The sequence below is a fragment of the Clytia hemisphaerica genome, unplaced genomic scaffold (genome assembly GCF_902728285.1).
Source record: "Clytia hemisphaerica strain Z4C2 unplaced genomic scaffold, Clytia hemisphaerica genome assembly, whole genome shotgun sequence".
NCBI lineage: Eukaryota > Metazoa > Cnidaria > Hydrozoa > Leptothecata > Clytiidae > Clytia > Clytia hemisphaerica.
This window is the reverse complement of record NW_027104215.1, coordinates 78675-97410: the sequence shown is the minus strand read 5'-3', so window position 1 is coordinate 97410 and position 18736 is coordinate 78675. Positions and strand designations below refer to the sequence as shown.

At 35.2% G+C, this 18736-nt stretch overlaps 3 protein-coding genes across 3 annotated transcripts in view; 1 reads left to right on the top strand and 2 right to left on the bottom strand.

Annotated features, from left to right (window-relative positions):
- Positions 1-839: 839 nt before the first annotated feature.
- LOC136815697 (uncharacterized) lies at positions 840-3697 on the bottom strand. The gene is made up of 4 exons (XM_067072137.1): positions 3523-3697; positions 2780-2921; positions 2027-2389; positions 840-1619 (listed from the first exon to the last, which is right to left on the bottom strand). Exons 1-4 carry the CDS (start codon positions 3641-3643, stop codon positions 1259-1261), a joined length of 987 nt encoding a protein of 328 aa, XP_066928238.1. The 5' UTR covers positions 3644-3697; the 3' UTR covers positions 840-1258.
- A 6829-nt stretch (positions 3698-10526) lies between these two features.
- On the top strand, positions 10527-16087 carry LOC136815696 (uncharacterized). The gene is made up of 3 exons (XM_067072136.1): positions 10527-10611; positions 12522-13641; positions 15285-16087. The coding sequence occupies exons 2-3, from the start codon at positions 12585-12587 to the stop codon at positions 15602-15604; spliced, it is 1377 nt and encodes a 458-aa protein (XP_066928237.1). The 5' UTR covers positions 10527-10611; positions 12522-12584; the 3' UTR covers positions 15605-16087.
- Positions 15998-18736, bottom strand: part of LOC136815728 (uncharacterized) — a 53190-nt gene continuing 50451 nt past the window's right edge. The window contains exon 35 of the mRNA XM_067072174.1: positions 15998-18179. Coding sequence (XP_066928275.1) covers positions 18129-18179 — 51 coding nt within the window. The 3' untranslated portion in view covers positions 15998-18128. The remainder of the gene's footprint in view (positions 18180-18736) is intronic.

The following is an 18736-nucleotide window of genomic DNA, read 5'->3' as shown; positions in this document are numbered from 1 at the left end:
TTTTATATGAATAAACTATATAAGAACATAAGGCTTTGTCGGCCAAAATATTAAGTTTATTGCAGGCTCAAAAATCACCGATTTCTTATAAAAATGGACAAAAATGCCCGTAAAATGTTAAAAATAAAAATAAATAAAGAATATTTTTAGGTTTGAAAATAAAAAACTAAGAAAATCCGAAGGCTTCAAAAATTTTGGATGTTCTTATAATAAAATGAAGAATGATTGTGAAGATGTTACTTGCATAAGTTTCTTTATCTCTTGCAGTTGAAGATGATTTTTATTATTTCCGCCATGTAAAAGAAAAATAAGCTAATTATAAACAACAGCTCAGGATTTCCAGGATTAAAGGTATTCTTTCTTAAAATTATGTACAATGTCTTAAAATATACAACCTATAGTTTTGATAACCGCAAGACGTAATTTTTAAATTTTATACGTTGTTGGAAAGATCCACCCTCGACCCCATGGCTTATCTAACCCCCTTACGCTATTGATGATTCTGATGGACGCGTTGACTGGCCTCTTTAAGTCGCAGAATCGTTTATCATCGGCCCTGGCTCGCGAGGGTGGGAAAGATCCTGTTGAGTTTTTTAAGGATGTCTTCTAAAGACCCCATAACCTATAATAGATCACAAAGCTACGCAGCAGTCGCGTCGAGGCAAATCGAGAAAAACATAGAAAACGTACTTCGAAGGGAAAAACAGGAGGAACGACAGATTCAATCCACGGCGTGCAATCTAATTCTTCATGGTGTTGGCGAATCCACTGAAGATTCAGAGGAGTCAACCAAAATCTACGACGAAGAATATCTAAATGAAACAGTCTTATCTAAGAAACTAAGCTTAAGGAATATAAAGATTGAAGAAACTCAAAGAATCGGAAAATTTTCGAAGGAAAAGGAAGATGAAAAACGCTATCGACCAATAAGAGTCCGATTTGCAAACGAAGAAGACAAAAATACAGTGTTAAGAGCAATCACTAAAGGAGAAAGATTGCCCTTCCGTGTGACAGAAGATCTTACGAAAAGTGAAAGGAAGACAATCAAAGAGTGGTGTATGAAAGCCAAAGAAATGAACACGTCACTAAAGGATGCAAACTTTAAATTCAAAGTCAGGGGGAGCCCTAGGAAAAAACTCTATTTTAAGAAAATTGTAAACCGAACAAAGAGCGGTTCATAGAGGCCCATGTGCTCGCACGGTGGCCTGCGAACTTGTATAGCATTATTATTATTATTATTAAAATCATGTCGAGTCTTTTAATGTTTCATCGAACAAGTTTGACAATCTTTAGTTATCCTGTCGATTTTTGCTCTCAGTACATTGACCAACGTTAAGAGCTGATCGTTATTTTCACTATTAAGGCTTCCTCTCCGGTCAAAGTCACAGATGTAATTACGAAACTCTGGTGGCCCACTCTGGCAATCCTGCAACACCCAACAACCGGATGACGTCACCATGACGCATTGTTCAGGGGCTGGGTCCAAATGATTGGGGTTGTCAATGGAGGGTGGGCTAGAACACCAATTTCGGACTAGTGACTTGCTGCCATTATCCCAAATCAACTTTAGTGTTGCTGTGTCGAATTTTGCTCCGATAAAGTAACGCAATTCTCTTGTCCTGAGAAAATACAAAAACAAACAGTACATTATTGAACCTTCCATTTAATGATCCCGAAGAAGTAAGCTTTTACCTTATCAAAGAAAATAACGAAAAGTTTTAATGAGGAGTAACGAAGTTTCTCCCCGTAAAAAGAGTAAAAAATGACCCCTGACTTTCCCATCACCGATATTAGGTATACGAACCATCTACATCTAAGCTATGTTATTTGTGTAATATTTATCTAGGTTCGAAGTAAAAAGCTATATATAAAAGCATATCACACCAAACTCATACCCAGAGCAATTTGCACACTACTTTTTAAGTTATACTGATGAATATTGGTACAATCTTTCATAAGCCCTAGATATCAGAATCATAAAAAATCGAGCTCTAAAAGACTGGGTACCAAACGTAACTAACCATACCTCAAACTAAGTTCTTTGGTAATTCTGGCAACTTTGTTGAAATTGGTGAATGTTTTCAGTTGTCCATTCTCACCACAATCAATCTCCTCTCGGTTAATAATTTCACCACCATCAAGCACTCCTTTAAAAGTGATGTAAGCTTTACTGTTGCCATGGTAAACAAATTTGCAGAGATATTCATAAGGTGTATTGTCGATATATGATACAGATGAGATATCATTGAATGTAGAATCACCAACGTTTATAGAGCTTATAAACCCATCTTGAGGGGTTGGTATCAAAGGGTTAACTTCTGTACCATCAGTATTTACAGGTATTGTGATAGTGAGGGTACCACCAAGCACAACCTCGCCTTGCGCATTGCTGAGAAAGATATATTAAAGGTTATAACGTACAGAGAGTATCACCGCTTATGAATACACGCTGTAAGGTGAAGAGAGGTCTAATTCTATTCAACGCACACTCTATGTGCAAGTTACTATGACAACCATCCAAGATCTTGAAAAAATCAAATCACGAGCAAGAAACTTAAAAAGGATTCAATAAAAGAGACAGATATCAAAACATATCATAAAGATTTTCGATTTGAGTAAAAAATTTGAAAATCATTAATATACCTTTTCATAAATTAGGTCATGAGTAATGCTTACCTCGTTTACAAATAGTAAAGGTTTCGCTGACACCTGCAATCTCCCTTTTTTACTCAAGTAAAATAAGAATAAGAGACAAAAAGATACAAACAAAGTCACTCACTTCCTTGCTATTAATCCTTCGGATACAACCAAATCATCTAGAGTTTGAAGGGTGGCTAAATGACCTCCTCGGGCGTTGCAATCTAATATTCCATCGAAGGGAAGCAATTTTTGTGGTACATAAGTGAAAATGTAACCATTATCTGACGAAGAAAAATTCAATAAAATAAAAAAACGTTAAACTTACGAGGTACGAGTGCACATTCTTTTATAAGCAACTCCAAATTTCGGATCGTGGCTGGGATTAATCTAGCTCATTTTTTGAAAAATTTTACATGTTCCCATCATGTTGTCCTTGCTATCCTTATTTTCACATTCCCATTCCCGTTCTTTATCATCCCAATCCCTATTCAATTCATTTTGTTTATGTCTTTATTTCTGTTCAAGCTCCTGACTTCGCTCCCCTCGTCATTCCTGTCCCCATTCTCTTTCTTTATTTTGATCCCAATTTCTCTCCCTGTTGCCAGTTATGGTACACGTTTCCTATTTTTCATCCCACTTCCAAAAGATATAGTTTTCGTTCCCCATTTCTGTTCTTCCCATTCTATGCTTTGATCCGATTTCCAAGCCCATTTTTGATCCCGAACTCATTGCTTTCCACATTTTTGCTCCCGCAGCATTATCTGATAAAGAAAAATTCAGCTAATAATGCCTTATAACAAAGCTTATGCCCGCGTGTGTTCGAATTTAGAGAACTTCACTGTATTCGGAATCTGAGTGAGAGCAAAGGTGAAATGCACTTACGGCAAGCAGAGAAACGGTCACCAGCGATATAATCTTCACACGGAATGTTCTTTGTGTTCACTGAGGAAGATTTGGAAATCCTCGAAGAAATTAAAATTGCCAAGAAAGTTGTGACAATCATTTCTTTAAAGTTTAAATCTGAACGAATGTTGTTAAGGCGATGCCATGAAGCAAATCAAAGAAAAAGTCTTTTGAGAGATTTTCATTATATCATTTCAGATTTGTCTTTTATATTCTTCGGAAAATCATATTACGTGTACATTTCCTTTCAAAGCTTTCCTTCTCATTCTCTAAGAGCTCTTATCTAATTATCTTTTGTCTAATTGTCTTGGGTTTTCTCATGAACATAACCGGGGGGGGAGTACTTAGTCAAAAATGGATGATGGGTATGTGCGGACGGTAAGGGTCGGTTTTTTCACCTTTCAAAGTTCTAAGGGTCGGAAAACTCAGAAAATTTTAAATTAGTCTCTCTAAGGGTCGGAAAATCCAGGATTTTTAGGAAATCTTTTGATTTCCAGAGAAAAAATTGTAATAAAGTCTCTCTAAGGACTTTTTTCAAAAATCAAAAAAAAAATTGTAATAAAGTCTCTCGAAGGGTATGACTTTTTTCAAAAATCGAAAAAAAAATTTCAAAAAGTCTCTCTAAGGGTCACCTTTTCAGCAAAAATCAGTCTCTCTAAGGGTCGGTTTTCGGAGGTCCCGTCCGCACTTACTACCCCTCATTCGCCAACCCTAGTACCCCCCCCTCTGAACATATCAAGGACTGGATGTCTATCTTATATCAAAGATTTATTATACACTGTATAAACGACTCATAAAACGATGGAGAGCGATCATTGTATTTTCATTGTTTCAGAAAATAATTGATGTTCTAGCTTTGTCCGCAAAGGACAACTGTCATGGCGGCTCGAAGGTGTCTGATTTTTTTAAATATTTATCAGTCTTGTTTTTAAAAAGTTCTCTAGCTCTTTCTTTTTGTACATTTGCAGAAAAAAAAGTTTGAAAGTAAGGCTAGCATTCCAAGCTGGATACATTTGCGAAATCTAATGTGAGAAAAAAATAAATAGACAAGAAATTCAGACAAAATGCTTATAGTGACACGAAATTTTTAATTGGAAATATCTTTCCAAGACTGTCCCCAGAAGAGCTGAAATTAACATACATAAGACTTGAGTGTCTTGGCTCCACTGTGGTATGAAAATCCTTTGGAGGCACGTGGTGGCAAGGCGGTTTTTTTTAGGTTGAAGTTTGAAAATTTCCGGTGTCAACATTAAATTTCTTATACACAACACGTCTTTTGCATCTTTCTCACAGCTTGAAACGTCATAACGACTTATAATTAGCCATTAAGTGGAAGAATCTGACTCTCACAGGAAATTTTTAAGTCTCTTTTGGGAATTGGATGAGTGATTTTCAATAAGAAATGAAATAAAAATGCTTCGAAAAATCATTTAATGAGGGAAGGAGAGTGAACAATATAATCATTACTGCGGACATAGCTAGTACACGAGAAATCGGCAAAAATCTGTTACTTGTACATCCAGTGTATAATAAATCCTTGCTTATATTTTCTCTTTGAAGCAAGCTTCGTTGTCGCCTGTATTTCAAAATTGGTCTGAAATATCCGACAATATTCCGTCACAATTTTATTTCTTTGAATTACTCAGGTAAAAGGATTGATAGAGCTTGAACATAACTCGTAATTCACAAGAATTTTTTTCAATTTTTTTCATAAGTTTGCAATATATTTTATCAATATTTTTCAACGCTGAAATGCAAAATTTCAACTCTGTGTATACATTTGAATCACTTTTGCCACTCCAATATTTTTTTTATGACTTTTTATGAAGTTGAGAGCCTGTGTCATAAGAATATCATAATTGAATCCATTGCTCTCTAAAATTATTCCTTTTTTTAGTCAAAATTTAGAAATATTAGTCGGTGCTTTAATAAGCTGATGATGATTTTGCCTCTGTTATCTTTGTTATGATATAGATAAAAGGCTTGAGAAGAGTAGAACAACATAGACTTTTGTCTAACTTTCAACGTTATCAGCAAGATATTCTCAAGAGGTATATCATCAAAATTTATTGTTTCATTTTATGTTTATAACGAGGCGGCAACGAAGCTAGCATGTGCTTTCTACAAAAATACAAAGGAGATGGATATCAAGTCGTTTATGAAATTTGCGTCAGATTGTTATGTTTTCACACATCCTTTTAGAGCTTCAGCGTGGTGTGCAGAAAACAATCACAATCTGATCTCAGGTTAAGTAACGGTCAATCTTACGTTGCTTACGTCTTTCTCCTTACAAGTTAAATGAATGCTGTTCGCTAACTCTTGCAAGATATGTTTATTTTGCTACCTACCCTTATAATAATTGCTGTGCTCATATATTGTCTGTATGCCATAAAATCGTTCTATCACTTAACAGTTCGTCAAAAGAATAATCGATTGCGTATTTGATAACCAGTAATTCTCTAAAAGTATAACTTTCTCATCTCTCAAACTGCTTTAAATTTCTATAACATACATTGTGTGCTTTTTCACTACACTAGATACAGTTGACGCTCTCTTATTCAATCTTTAAGGGGAATTGGATTTTCATCGAATAAGGGAACTTATCGAATAATGGAGCGTCGTTTACGAGAGTTTCTTGTTGACGGGGACTTTAAATTTCATCGAATAAAGGAGCCAATCGAATAGTAGAACTTCGAATTAGAGAGCGTCAACTGTAGATAAGTGGTTCTCATCAACGGTCCTTTTCATAAATCTCTAAGGGTTGTAAAAAATATACAATGAAGATTCGTGCTTAACATAAGATTTTGATCGCTTCATATTAACATTCCAGATTTAACGTCGAAAATTGGTCATCAAACCTCGAGGGGTAGAGCTCTCTTGGCTTAGTGACCAATTAAACCAAAGATACACCGAAAATAGATTGTTTGTAGTATAATTATACGGTTGATTACATTTAGCTTAGATTTGTAAAGGACGAGCGGGGCTATAAATCCGTAATAGCCCCGCTTTTTTGTAATCGCCCTGATGTAAACAAAAATTTCTATTGGTTGAAAGAAAAGTATCGTACGATATTTTGATTGGCTAACAAAATATCGTACGAAATTTTTAAGCCAATCAAAATAAGAGTGTCAGTCGAATGTTTTTTTGTAGTTTCGAATGTTTTTATAAGTTTCGAAAAGAATGGCGATTGAGTGTTCTTCAATTCTTTTTTGACCATATAATTAAACGGATATTCAAAGAAGGCGACGTTATTTGTATAGTAATAACATGGTATTCTCGGGTGATTTTGTACAAATAACGTCGCCTTCTTTGAATGTCCATTCAGAGCATCAGCAGTTATCAGCAGTGAAATCGTTTGGTTTTTGCATAAAATAAAAGAACTGCCTCCACTGTTGGAGAAGTGTTTATAAAAACGACTGACTTATAATGATATAATTACTTTCAATTAAATTTTGCTGCACATTAAACTTCCAAAACAATAATTCTCTCAAAACATCGTGAAAAAAAGTTTGTATTAACAGATTCTAGGTATTAATTTATAAATTAAACGAGTTTTCAATCGAATCTTATTTCTTAAAACAAATTTCAGAGAAACTTTTTACCTGCTACACAAGAAAGCTGTCTTGCAGAAGTGCGTGTTGGATGATCAAAAATATTTTGGAGTAAATTCAATAACGACGTGATACGTTTCTCCGAAATAGAGTAAGATTTGTTTTCAAAAGCGAGATTATGTATCGGAGATATTCTACGGCTACGGTTGCGGGGCTGTCCATGCGGGTCGTCACCAAAGGTGACATGTCGTTTCTACTTTGCTCTGTACGGGAAAAACACCAAAACACCGTCCAAGAAAAGTCGACATAATGCCGTACGTCAAATATCGAACTTGCTTTGAGCCGCCATTACTTGCCTTACTCGCCATTTCAATCTACTTGGATACCCAACCATTGAATCTTATTAACTAATTCCCATTGTGCTTTCTCGTTGTTAACTATGAGACCTGAATTATCTAAGAAACCCTTAACAAACTTCGAATTTTCTTAGGCTTTTTCCCTTGAATATTCTAGTATGACAAGCCACTATCCAAAAACAGGCTATCCTTATCCCGTGAGTCCTCCAATATTTTATCAAAACCCTTACTATTTTTGTAAAAACCAAAGGTCCTGAGCTCAAAACCAAAGGGTAAAACTGAACATAAAAAATATCTGTTATGGCATTCCCCAAAATTCCAAGAAAAGCCTAAATATTTTTGGTGGTCGCAGAGTGTATGTCAACATGATGGTACCGACTTTTTAAATCGAACTTAAATAAATATGCCTCCGCATCTGAATCGATAAAATTTTCAAATACTTTCCAATCATCAAACTTGATCTTTTTTCTTCCACAAAAATTGATTTAAAAAAACTGACATCCAATATCAATCTTTTCTTCCCACTTGAATCCTCCGCTACTGACAAAGGGTTGGTAGCATAAGGCCTCTGAACTTCGAAAATCTTACCCTCTTTTAACAAAGTATCTAGGGTCTCCTCCACCAAAACTTTGTTTTCAAAGCGGATTTATTGTTCTTAAATTCAAAAGGTGGTGAATTAAATCTAAAGAGAATTTTGTAGCCGTGCTCTAAAATACCCAAAATATGCGGACTGGCCTCTAAGGTTTCCCTCCAAAATTGAAAGTGTCTTCTCAAACTCCCCTTGACTCTTGGTCTATTTTCAAAAACAATAGAAACACTCTATCCCGTTGTTGATCTTTTAGGGCACTGGTGCTTCCAATGACCGGATTCTCCGCGGATGACACAGACGTTAAGTGGTACGGGGAACCTGCGTGGTTGTGGAATAGACTGAAGCTGGTTGTTTGTCGTGCCATCTCCGATGGCACCTTGCCAAATAAAGGGTCGTTGTTTAAGAGGCACTAAAACTTGGTGTTGTTGGGGTACGACTTGCTGTACAAAATGTTGTGGTCTTACTTGATAGCCTGGATAACTCGTAGGTATGAATCTCTTGGTTGGTGCGTGATTCGCAGCATCTGACTGGTTTTTGCGTTTCAAACTTGAGATTTCTCTCCCTTCGGCGCTTCTCCATTTCTCGTCGTCACCATTTTCAAACAATTGACTGAATTCCAGCCGCTACAGACCGATCGGCCAAACGAATGATTTTTTGACTATTCAAAAGCTCATTTTTAATCTTGTTCAACGCTAATGAAACTTCTTTCTTGTCATTGGATTGCAAAGAAACTTTTGTGTCAGTATCCAGTTGATATAAATCTTGAGTAAAGTTATATTGTATTCTATTTAGTGAACAAAAAAGTAAAATCAACACAGTTTGTTTACGATATTTCGTTCTATTTTCAGAACTTCATCAGGTATTCTATTTATCTATTCTATCTATCTGCAGACTTAAATTCATAAGAATTATTATTTTTCACAGTTTTCATTTGGGATTTAATAAATGAATTGTCTCTCTATTCTCATGAGCCCTTTCAAATTTGTCCCCCAAGAAATTAAGCAAATTGTCTTGATACGCAATAGGGTCAAAAGTATTAGGGTTGGGGGCTGTTAATGTTGAACAATACCTTGATCTTGTTGCCTCTCGTGTACGTTTCCCTCTGCTGCTGCTCTAATTCAACCAACGCTTTTTTTTCTATTTGAATTGGAATAAATTGATCCTCGTCGTCTGTCTCATGCCTGAAAAAGTTATTGATATCTTGATCCTCGACTGAAATTTGTGAATCATCTTTCTTGGTTTTTCTTGTAGTAGTAGCTGTTGTTTCTTTCTTTGATGGTGCTGCTGAAGTCTTCTTCTGAACATGCTAGTAAAGTTGCAAGCGACTCTAAAAGCTTTAAACGACGTGTGTAGAAAAATACAAAGTCTACTAGTACCATTTTAAGACCACACTACAACTTAAGTAAATTGCAGAACGCTAACAACGGCTACCTAGAAAACGCCCGAACAGCTGAACACGAAAAAACTCTGCCCTCTGCATTTCGCAAAATGTTCTTCGAAAACGTAAATAAATACACGTTTTAAGTTGTACCTGTAAATGAGGCTAAACCTGGCTAAACAGGCTAAACTAGGGATATTGTTTACATTTTTTACGTAATCAAGCTAGCACATGATTCCGAACCATATTTGCACCAGATTTGATATATTTTTGACCTAGCACCCGCATCCAATATAGAATTAGATGCTAGCTTGAGGTTGATCGTTTCCAATCTCCTCTCGAAGTTTAAAAACGCACTCAACTCAAATTCTGTGATGCAATGCAAAACCTCCAGATGTTAAAATATCCCCGACCTTCAGAGAAAAGCGTGGGGTAGCATATTTCCACATCTGGTACCAGATAACTTCTACTAGAGAGTAAAGCGTTAGAGTCGAAAAACCCAACTTTTTTGCATTTTAAGGCTTTGCGGACCCCTAAAACTTTTCTAAAAAAAAAATGGAAAAAAATACTCACAAAATGGTGAAAGTAAGAACATGTTAAGAACATTTTTAAATTAAAGCTCAAAGTTAAGAACATCTGAAGGCTTTAAAAATTTTGGATGTTCTTATAAAAAAAGTGTACTTCAAATGTACTTACCTCTACGGTAAGTTGGTGGAATTTGTAGGCTGATTTGAAAACATTTTGAGACGACAAAATATATCATGTATGTAATGCGAGCTTGGTGGCTCTGATGTATTTTTAGTAAATTTTCAATAAGACAAAAAAATTTCTCAGTCCCTAGCCACAGCGTCTCATTTCACAGTCTTCTGTTTCCATGGTTTTAGTGTCACTTCAGTGTTTTGCGTTTATTAGCTTCTGTTTTCAATTAATTTTTTAAGTATCTTAATTTTATGTTCAATGCGTGCGTTGTCATCATTTTTCTATTGTTTCATTATGTACCATGGTAATCTTTTGTTAATTTTTTGTCAGTTTTTTATCAAAATCAAGACACTTTTTCAAGGAGCTCACTTGTTCCTTACTAAGAGAGATTCATGGAATTCGGGATGGAATTCAATTTTTAACTTTGATTTGACAAATCGTCATTATTGTCATTTTTGGGCACTCAACACACAGCTATCATTTACTGGCTACCTGGTAGGTTTCCTTCTCGTTTCTCACTCGCTCATTCTTTCGTGTTTTTCACCAGCCATTTGGGCTCAGGCATCGTGTCTCCCTAGGTTAAGATTAGTTTATGAAATTTTTGAAATTAATGTTTTTTTTACATCTTTACAGAGAAATTTCTAGCCAAATTTTCCTCTCATTTTTGGTCAGTTTCTGTCAATCTTACAGTATGCGAGATTCGTCATTTTTTTCAATTTTTTGAGATTAAGATTTGTCAATTTTTCTCAATTTTTGGATGATCAACTTTTGTAACTTTTTTCAATTTTTTCTCAGACTAAAATTTGTCATTTTTCTTAATTTTCTTTGAGACTAAAACATTGTATTTTTTTCTTCATTCAGTTTGAACATGTCATAAAGTTCCAAACGCGTCAGTCTCTGCGCCCTGCTCAACAACGTAGGCACTCGATTTAAAAACTACACGTTTTTTTATAAGAACATCCAAAGTTTTTGAAGCCTTAGGATGTTCTTAATTTTTTGAGTTTTAAGCCGGGTATATTTATATTGGTCCGCTCCTTTAGAGCTTTAGCGTGGGCGGCCGCCAATACGCCACGGAATATCAGATAATGATCTACTCAGCAAGACTTCTCTTTTTTTCAATGATTGATCATTAAAGATAATTACCCTTCGTTAAGATTGCTCCTCAAGTTTTGCAGCTTGAGGAGCAAGTTTAAGAAAACTTTCTTGATGATGTTGATGATTTGCAATTTGTTATCTTCAAGATGGTTCGTATCTTCTTAGTAAAAATTTTGAATTTTGCATGTTTGTTTCTGTATCCAGCTTACTGAAAATTTAAGAAGATTAAGAATAACAAGAATGTGATTCTCGCTTAGAAGTTAAAGATATGGTTGAAAGTGATAGGGCCCTGATAAGCATATATTATAAAATCAGCAAGTACAAAACGCTTACTACCCACTACTTACTAACTACTACTGAATATTTACTCCGTTTGTATATTTTACAGATCAGAACTCTCCTTTGCCTGCTCGAAATCTCTTTTCTAAAAAAATTGGTTTTGGGTATTTGAATGCTAACAGAACACACAAGTTCTTCAAATCTTTGCATCATGATTATTTAAAAAAAGTGTGTCATCTAAAAGAATATTTAGCATATTTACGTAGTGATTAAATATTCTCAAAAGGTTATTATTTTTGGATTTTTCTTTTTCTTAAACCACCTCCGTCTCCATGACTCGTATCATAAGAACACACGTAAATATCGAAAACCGCTATTTCAAAGACTCTGGAATATAAATAGTTAAGTCGATCTCTTTCCTATTGTGTGAATGTCGTATCGAATGGTGCCAAAATATTTCTTGGAATTGGTTTGGGAAGCTTTGGATTCAATAACTGTGCCAATATTTTTGTCAAAAATGTTATATTGTTACAGCTAAAAAAGCTCTCTCTGTAAAGTCTGTCTCAAAATAATTTGCAGCTGAGACAAAAATGGCTGTAACTTTTCATAGAATTTATAAGGCTTGGGGACACGAGAAATTTTTTTTCGCGTTGGTTTGTTCTGCTAGAATGCTAAGCAACCCCAGCCCTGACCCGAAAATTGAGTTGTTGAGTTGAGTTGTTGAGTTGTTGATTAAGTTGCTTATAAAAAAAGAAATAAGTATTCCCTATCATGGACCTTTGGGTGCTTTATTTGGTGATTCATAATCATGAATCATATTTTTCTTGCTTGTTAAAGATTGAAAATTTCTTTCTTCAGAATTAAAACTTAAAGATAACCAATCAAACTGTTATATTAGAAAAGTTCATTTCCAAAATATGTGGTTAGACTTATGGTAGATTGTCGATTTTTTTGAAACAAAAATTGATTATAACACAATTTCTTATTATACTTCTATAAAAAAATCTATCAAAATAAAATTTATCATTTAGAGATTCGAAACATCAACACCACACTGATCCTCAAGATGAATAAAAGCAGCTCATGATAAAATAATGTCTGAATTGAAAAATGGAAGTGATTGTAGATCATCGCCGTTGTTATCTGGCAATAAAAATCAAGATCGGGGAGATGCATGTTCCGGCAAAAATCGAAATCGGGGAGATGGTCAGAAAGTCGGATTCATTTCAACAATGGTTTTATCGATGGCGACTGGACAAGGAGCTGCCATTATTATTTTACCTAATGATTTGAAAAATCTCGGTCCCGTCATATTTGTCATATACACATTTTTTATTGTCCTATTGTTAACTTTCATTGGTGTTCTTACTAAAGAAATTTTCACATGTATGGTCAGTTTAACCAAGAATGAAAATAGGAACACACTCACTATAACAAAACTTTCATCAATTTTCATAAATAGTACATTTGGAGTTATAATTCAAGTAATATTCTACATCGTAATGGCGTTAGTACCAATAAGTTGTTTGATCGTATCAGCTACGTTACTAAGAGGCATTATTCCAATGAGTGTACCGTATTATCAAGGTATCCGTATTTGGCTTGTTCCGTGTTTTATAATAATCACACCGTTGACTTTCATACAGAGCATAGCACAGACACAAAAATATACACTAATTGGAGTAGCAGCATGTATCATATCTACGGCAACACTATACTGTGTCTGTTTATACCATTCAATAACACAACGAGTTACTATGTTCGATTTTCTTGATACAGACGTTTTTGCTCCCGCGCCTGATTATTTCCGGACATTTGGCCATCTTCTATTCCTTTCACCCAATATTTATTTACCGATGTTAATCATAAATTACAGCAAACCAAAATTATTCGAGCTCCCTCTGTTTTTATCTACTTCACTCTTGTTTTGTACAATCGCACTTTCCGCTTCAATACCGTACGCTGCATTTCGTCAAGAGATAGAACCTAACCTTTTGGACACGTTACAAAGACTGATGACTCAAAAGGTTGTGATGTATTGGTTGCTGTTTTTAGCCAGATTGTTACTAGCGATTTATTTCATGATTTCTGCTTCTATACCACTTATCGTTTTGTTCCAAAATATCGAAAGTGCTGTTTCTATGCCAAAAGGTAAAATTCTTTTTTTTACTTTTAAAATGTCTTTTAATGATCTTCCTAGACTATGTTATAGTCTAAGACGAATCACTATCTAAGAAAAAAACCCAAAGCCGAAGAAAATTCGCAAACGGGTTTTTTGCCGAAAAGAGTTTACAGTCAGAGTTTACAGGTAGAGTTGTCAGTCGTTTCTCCGAAACTCTCCCGCCGATTTTTTCCCGTATACCGTCATACCCCCATATCTTCCCGCCTTTACTATGTTCTTTTTCGATTTAAACATTGTGTGCAACTAATAGTTTGCCGATCCTGCATTTGCAAGTTTCTTGGTAGACCAAGACACCCCCTTCTCATCACAGACCCGGTAGAATCTTTTCAGCCAGTGGGGATAAAAATAACAGACTGAAGCTCGAATGGATCGATATTCTCATAATTTTTATGAATGGGGATTTCAATTCTTTTGTTTCCAAGTCAGAAAATTCAGTGAGGATCATAGATTTATAAGCCCGAAGGGCTAGATGTCGGGCTTTAAGCCATCGCAGGCCAAAAAAAATTGAATATCGGAAAAAATATTTTTGCTATTGTTTTCGAAATTCTATTATAATGTCATGTGACTTAGGTAGGATTTCCACACGGCACACTTTTCAGCAAAAGCTTAACATCTAGTCATTCGGGCTTTATAAATCTATGGTGGAGATGGGAAATATTTTACATTGAGGATTGGTGTATTTGATTATTTTCAGTGGGGACAAAAGTTAGAGGATGATTTTCGATCGGGGACGATATTTTGACTAATTTTTCCAGTGAGTCTGTAAGAAGGGGTTACCAAGCATTGAGTTTCAAGCCCGAAGGGCTAGAGGTCAATCTCTAACCTTTCTCAGCCAAGAAAAATTGAAGCCTTAAAATATGCGCCGTATTTTTGATGACGGATTGAATCTAGCAATTCCTTTGTTTTCGAGTGATATATTTTTCGAAATTAAGCGGTAAATTTTAGTTTCAATCTGTCATTTGTGTAAAAACCAGGCGGGTCGCTCAAGGCCGCGCAACTTTGGTAGGATTTGTTGGCTTCAAATCCTACCAAGGAGATTGACCTCTAGCCCTTCGGGCTTGAAACTCAATGTTACCAAGCTGTGATAGCAGAAACATCAAGATAAGAAAATAATCTACAGGCTATCTCAAGCGTTGTCAATTAAAGAAAAGCAAGGCCATTGCCACAGAGCAAAAGAAGAAATAGTTTTCGACGTACTTTTTCTGAGGTTGAAATGTCCAAACAGAGGAAGGCGTCCTTTAAATTTCATTGATTGCATTGTCAGAGAAACTAATGTCCGGCTAGAAGATCTATCAACAATGATGAATAATAGGGAAGAGGTGGCAGGATGTTGTGAAGGTGTACTCGACTGCGGTCACATAAACCAAACCAAGAACACTTTTAGGCTTCAAACTAAAAAGGTCAAGAACATCCGAAAGCCTTAAAACAAACGTGTATTAATCGATAAAAAAAGATTGTTTACGGTCGTTGAAGTTTAGAATAGAAATGAAAGCGAATGCCCGCCCGATATCGCTTAATATAAGAGAAGTGATTGTAGATCATCAGACAATCAAAATTTGTCTTTTTGAATTGCTTCTAAAAACACTTTTTTCATGTTTTAATTTTCTTTCAGATATGACCTACATCAAGGCGTTATCCCACATTGCACTGATGGCGTTTCTGCTGGCGGCCGCCTTATTATTCCCTTTCATGGAACCGATGATCACGTTAACCGGTAGTTTCCCGATTTGCGTAATCGGAATAAGTATCCCGATTTTATTGTATTATTTCATGGCTGACAGACTTTCGTTATGTATGAAAATTGTTTTGGTGACCGTTGGCATAGCAACCTTTTTGTCTAGCCTGGTGACAACGTATTTTAGCCTGAGAGAATTACTTGTGTTATTTAATAAAGAATATTATGAAAAATGGCATCAACAAAAAGTACCTTGATGGGCCTTCATGTACGATTCAGTTTTAATATATATATAAGATATTTAATTTTGATGTGGTAATATTTTGTTTAATCTCGTCCCGAAACGTACATTCATAAGTAAAAGCCCGAAGGACTAGAAGCGAATCTTTATCCCTTTTTCAGGCAAGAAAAAGTTGCAATAATTTCAAAACGAGACAAGTGATGTTCGTGACGTAATTTATGAAACGGTCTATATACAGCAGTATTTTTGACGACGAAAATTAAGAGGGGGAGGGGGGTTGGAATAAGAATGTCCTCTGTGAAAAACTTTGCTAAAAACTTTCTCTCATTTCGACCCTCCCAGTGCATCTTAGGAAATTTTAAGTCTGTGCCCCCGGTTATTGACGCAGTTTTTTGAATTAGACGATTGATTTTTGTTATAATTTAATAAATTATCTTTACCAAATTAAAGTGTATATATATCACTCAAAACTATAAAAATCATATATGTGCAGTAAAAAGTAGTTTTAAAATAAATAGATTGTATAAAATATTGAATCCCGAAAAAAACACCATTCTCATTATACAAAAAGTTACAATATCATACATAAATTTAAGGCTGTTTACAGTATTTGGAAAAGAAGCCTTAAGAAACAATCTAAATCTTAAAAATTTTAAGTGCTTAAATACTGTTGGGACATAATGAAACTTTCTAAGTTTGTTGAAAAGTCGTCTCAAAGTTTTAGTTAGCTTTTCATGAAACCTTTTGATTTAAAGTCTGTCCGTTTTTATTTGTATAAAATCGTTAGCGACTTTTAATTGATAACCCTTTCTTCCCTTATCGAAGACAATGAAAATAGATTTTATTTTGGCTAGCGTAGTGTAGTGGTAGAGCATCTAGCTATGGTGCTAAAGGTCGTGGATTCAACCCTCGGTCGGGTCATTCAAAAGACTTCGTACTTAGTACAGAAATAATACTTGATGCCACTCTGCTTGATGCTCAGCGATTGAGAGAAGAATCAAGGAAAAATAATTAGCGGGGGGGGGGGCACTTATTAGGTACCCGAGAATACTACTTACTTGGCGAGCAGGAAAAAAAATTAAAAAATTTTAAATTTGGAGAAATTATTATAAAAACAAGCTACATGCTGAATCGACCTACCTGATGATGAAAGTTAGATAGCAATAAGGAGAAAAATGAAAACGATCAGTCAGAAAACATAGCGTTTAGCAAAAATGAATAACGCATAAAATTTCGTCATTGATTTTTTTTTTGAAAATTGGGCTCCTTCACATGGGCATTGCCATTTTGCATCTTTGTGCCAAAAATCAACAAGCAATATGCTGAATGGACCTACCTGATGATTAAAGTTAGATAGCAATGCGAAAAGAAAAATGAAAAAAATCAGTCAGAAAATATAGCGTTTAGCGAAAATACACAACACAATAAATTCATCATTGATTGTTGATGGGAGGAGAGGGAAGGGTTGTAGGGAAATAATAAATAAATAGGAAGTTCTGGTCGCAAAAATCAGTTTTATTGACAATTGAATCATGCTTGATAATGAGCATTGTTATGAATAATGTTTTTGTGTGAAAAGCATAGAAATATAAGTAAACTAAACCGGAAAAAATTTTTTCTCAAAAATACAACTCGGCCATGTTTTGAGCATTGCGAATACGCATCTTTCTGCAAAAAATCAGCAAAAAATAAAAATGAAAATTCGAGAAAATATCAAAAAACCGATTTTTCCGACATATTTCCGGCATTTTCGGCCGGAAAAATCTTTTTTTCGAAAATCGGGCTCTGTCACATTTTAGGTATTGTCATATTGCATCAGTGTGCAAAATTTCATAAACAAATATAAAGTACAGTTCGAGAAATTCAAGAAATACTGTCTTTCCGGCGAAAATCGGCTGTTCCGGCGATTTTTAGAAAGTTCCGGCTTCAAAAATCAATTTTATTGAAAATTGAAACATGCTTAATGGTGGGCATTGCTATTAATAATGTTTTTGAATGAAAAAAACAACCAATTATATGGAAAAAATCCAATGAAAATCCAGAAAAACGGCGGTTTCCGGCCGGAAAAATTTTTTTCTCAAGAATTGGACTAGGCCATGTTTTGGGCATTGTTAATACGCATCTTTGAGCAAAAAATCAGAAAAAACTAATGATGAAATCTCGAGAAAATCCCAAAAAACCACTTTTTCCGGGACATTTCCGGACCTGGCGACCGGAAAATTTTTTTTTTCGAATATCGGGCTCCGTCACATTTTGGGTATTGCCATTTTACATCATTGTGCAAAAAATTAGAAAAAACTAATGAGCCGATCCCGAGAAAAGCTGGCAACAGACGAACGAACGGACGGACGAACGGACGAACGGACAAGGGTTAATTTAAAGGACTACCTTAAGGTAGGTCCAAAAAGAACTAATGAGCCAATCTCGAGAAAAGCTGGTAACAGACTGACAAACGAACGGACGGACCGACAAAGGTTAATTTATAGGACCTCCACCGGGGTAAGTCCAATAACTCCTTCGAGAAATGAATCCGGCCTTTTTTAAACATCATCATCATCCACGCTTTCTCCTTTCTTCATCTTGGCAATGATCTTGAAAAAATAAAAGAAGAAAGTTTTAATTAAACAATGGCGAAAAATCCCGTTAGTTTTGGTCACAGAAAAATTAAAGCTCAAGGTTTTGAGGTTTGAAAAGTTCTAAGAGTTTAGTTTTTCAATTTGGAGTAGAAAGAATTTACCAAAAATCTTTCTGTAAAGTGACTCCTAATTTAGCCAAAGACCCTAATAACATTATGAAGTGGCACATTATAATTTTTTTAGCTTAAAAATTGTTTGTCTTTTCATCTTTTGACGCGATATAAAGAATTCCCAAAAGTCATTAAACGTAAAATGATTGCTTTCTCCAGATTTTCAAATCAATCAAAATTAGGACACAGAAATATGTGCTAGGACTCTTCTGATGACCAAAGCCATTGATGAAGCCATTGTAATCATAAAATCAGAAAGATCAGATTCACCCAACAGGGTTTTTCCTGTAAGGTTTCCGGGCTACTAAAAATTCGGCATTTAATGTTGGTGTAAAATCTATGGCGCTATTTGCAAACTAAACATTGAAATAAGGAGACTAGGGAGAATCATCTAGTTTCGAC

What these genes read in the sequence shown, in the direction of transcription:
- LOC136815697 (XM_067072137.1), bottom strand. Translation starts at nt 3,643, where the DNA reads ATGATTGTCACAACTTTCTTGGCAATTTTAATTTCTTCGAGGATTTCC. An exon ending in TGACCGTTTCTCTGCTTGCC is followed by an intron (nt 2,922 to 3,522) that starts GTAAGTGCATTT and finishes TTTCTTCGTCAG; the next exon opens with ATAATGGTTACATTTTCACT. An exon ending in ACCAAAGAACTTAGTTTGAG is followed by an intron (nt 1,620 to 2,026) that starts GTATGGTTAGTT and finishes GTATTTTCTCAG; the next exon opens with GACAAGAGAATTGCGTTACT.
- LOC136815696 (XM_067072136.1), top strand. Translation starts at nt 12,585, where the DNA reads ATGTCTGAATTGAAAAATGGAAGTGATTGTAGATCATCGCCGTTGTTA. An exon ending in TGCTGTTTCTATGCCAAAAG is followed by an intron (nt 13,642 to 15,284) that starts GTAAAATTCTTT and finishes ATTTTCTTTCAG; the next exon opens with ATATGACCTACATCAAGGCG.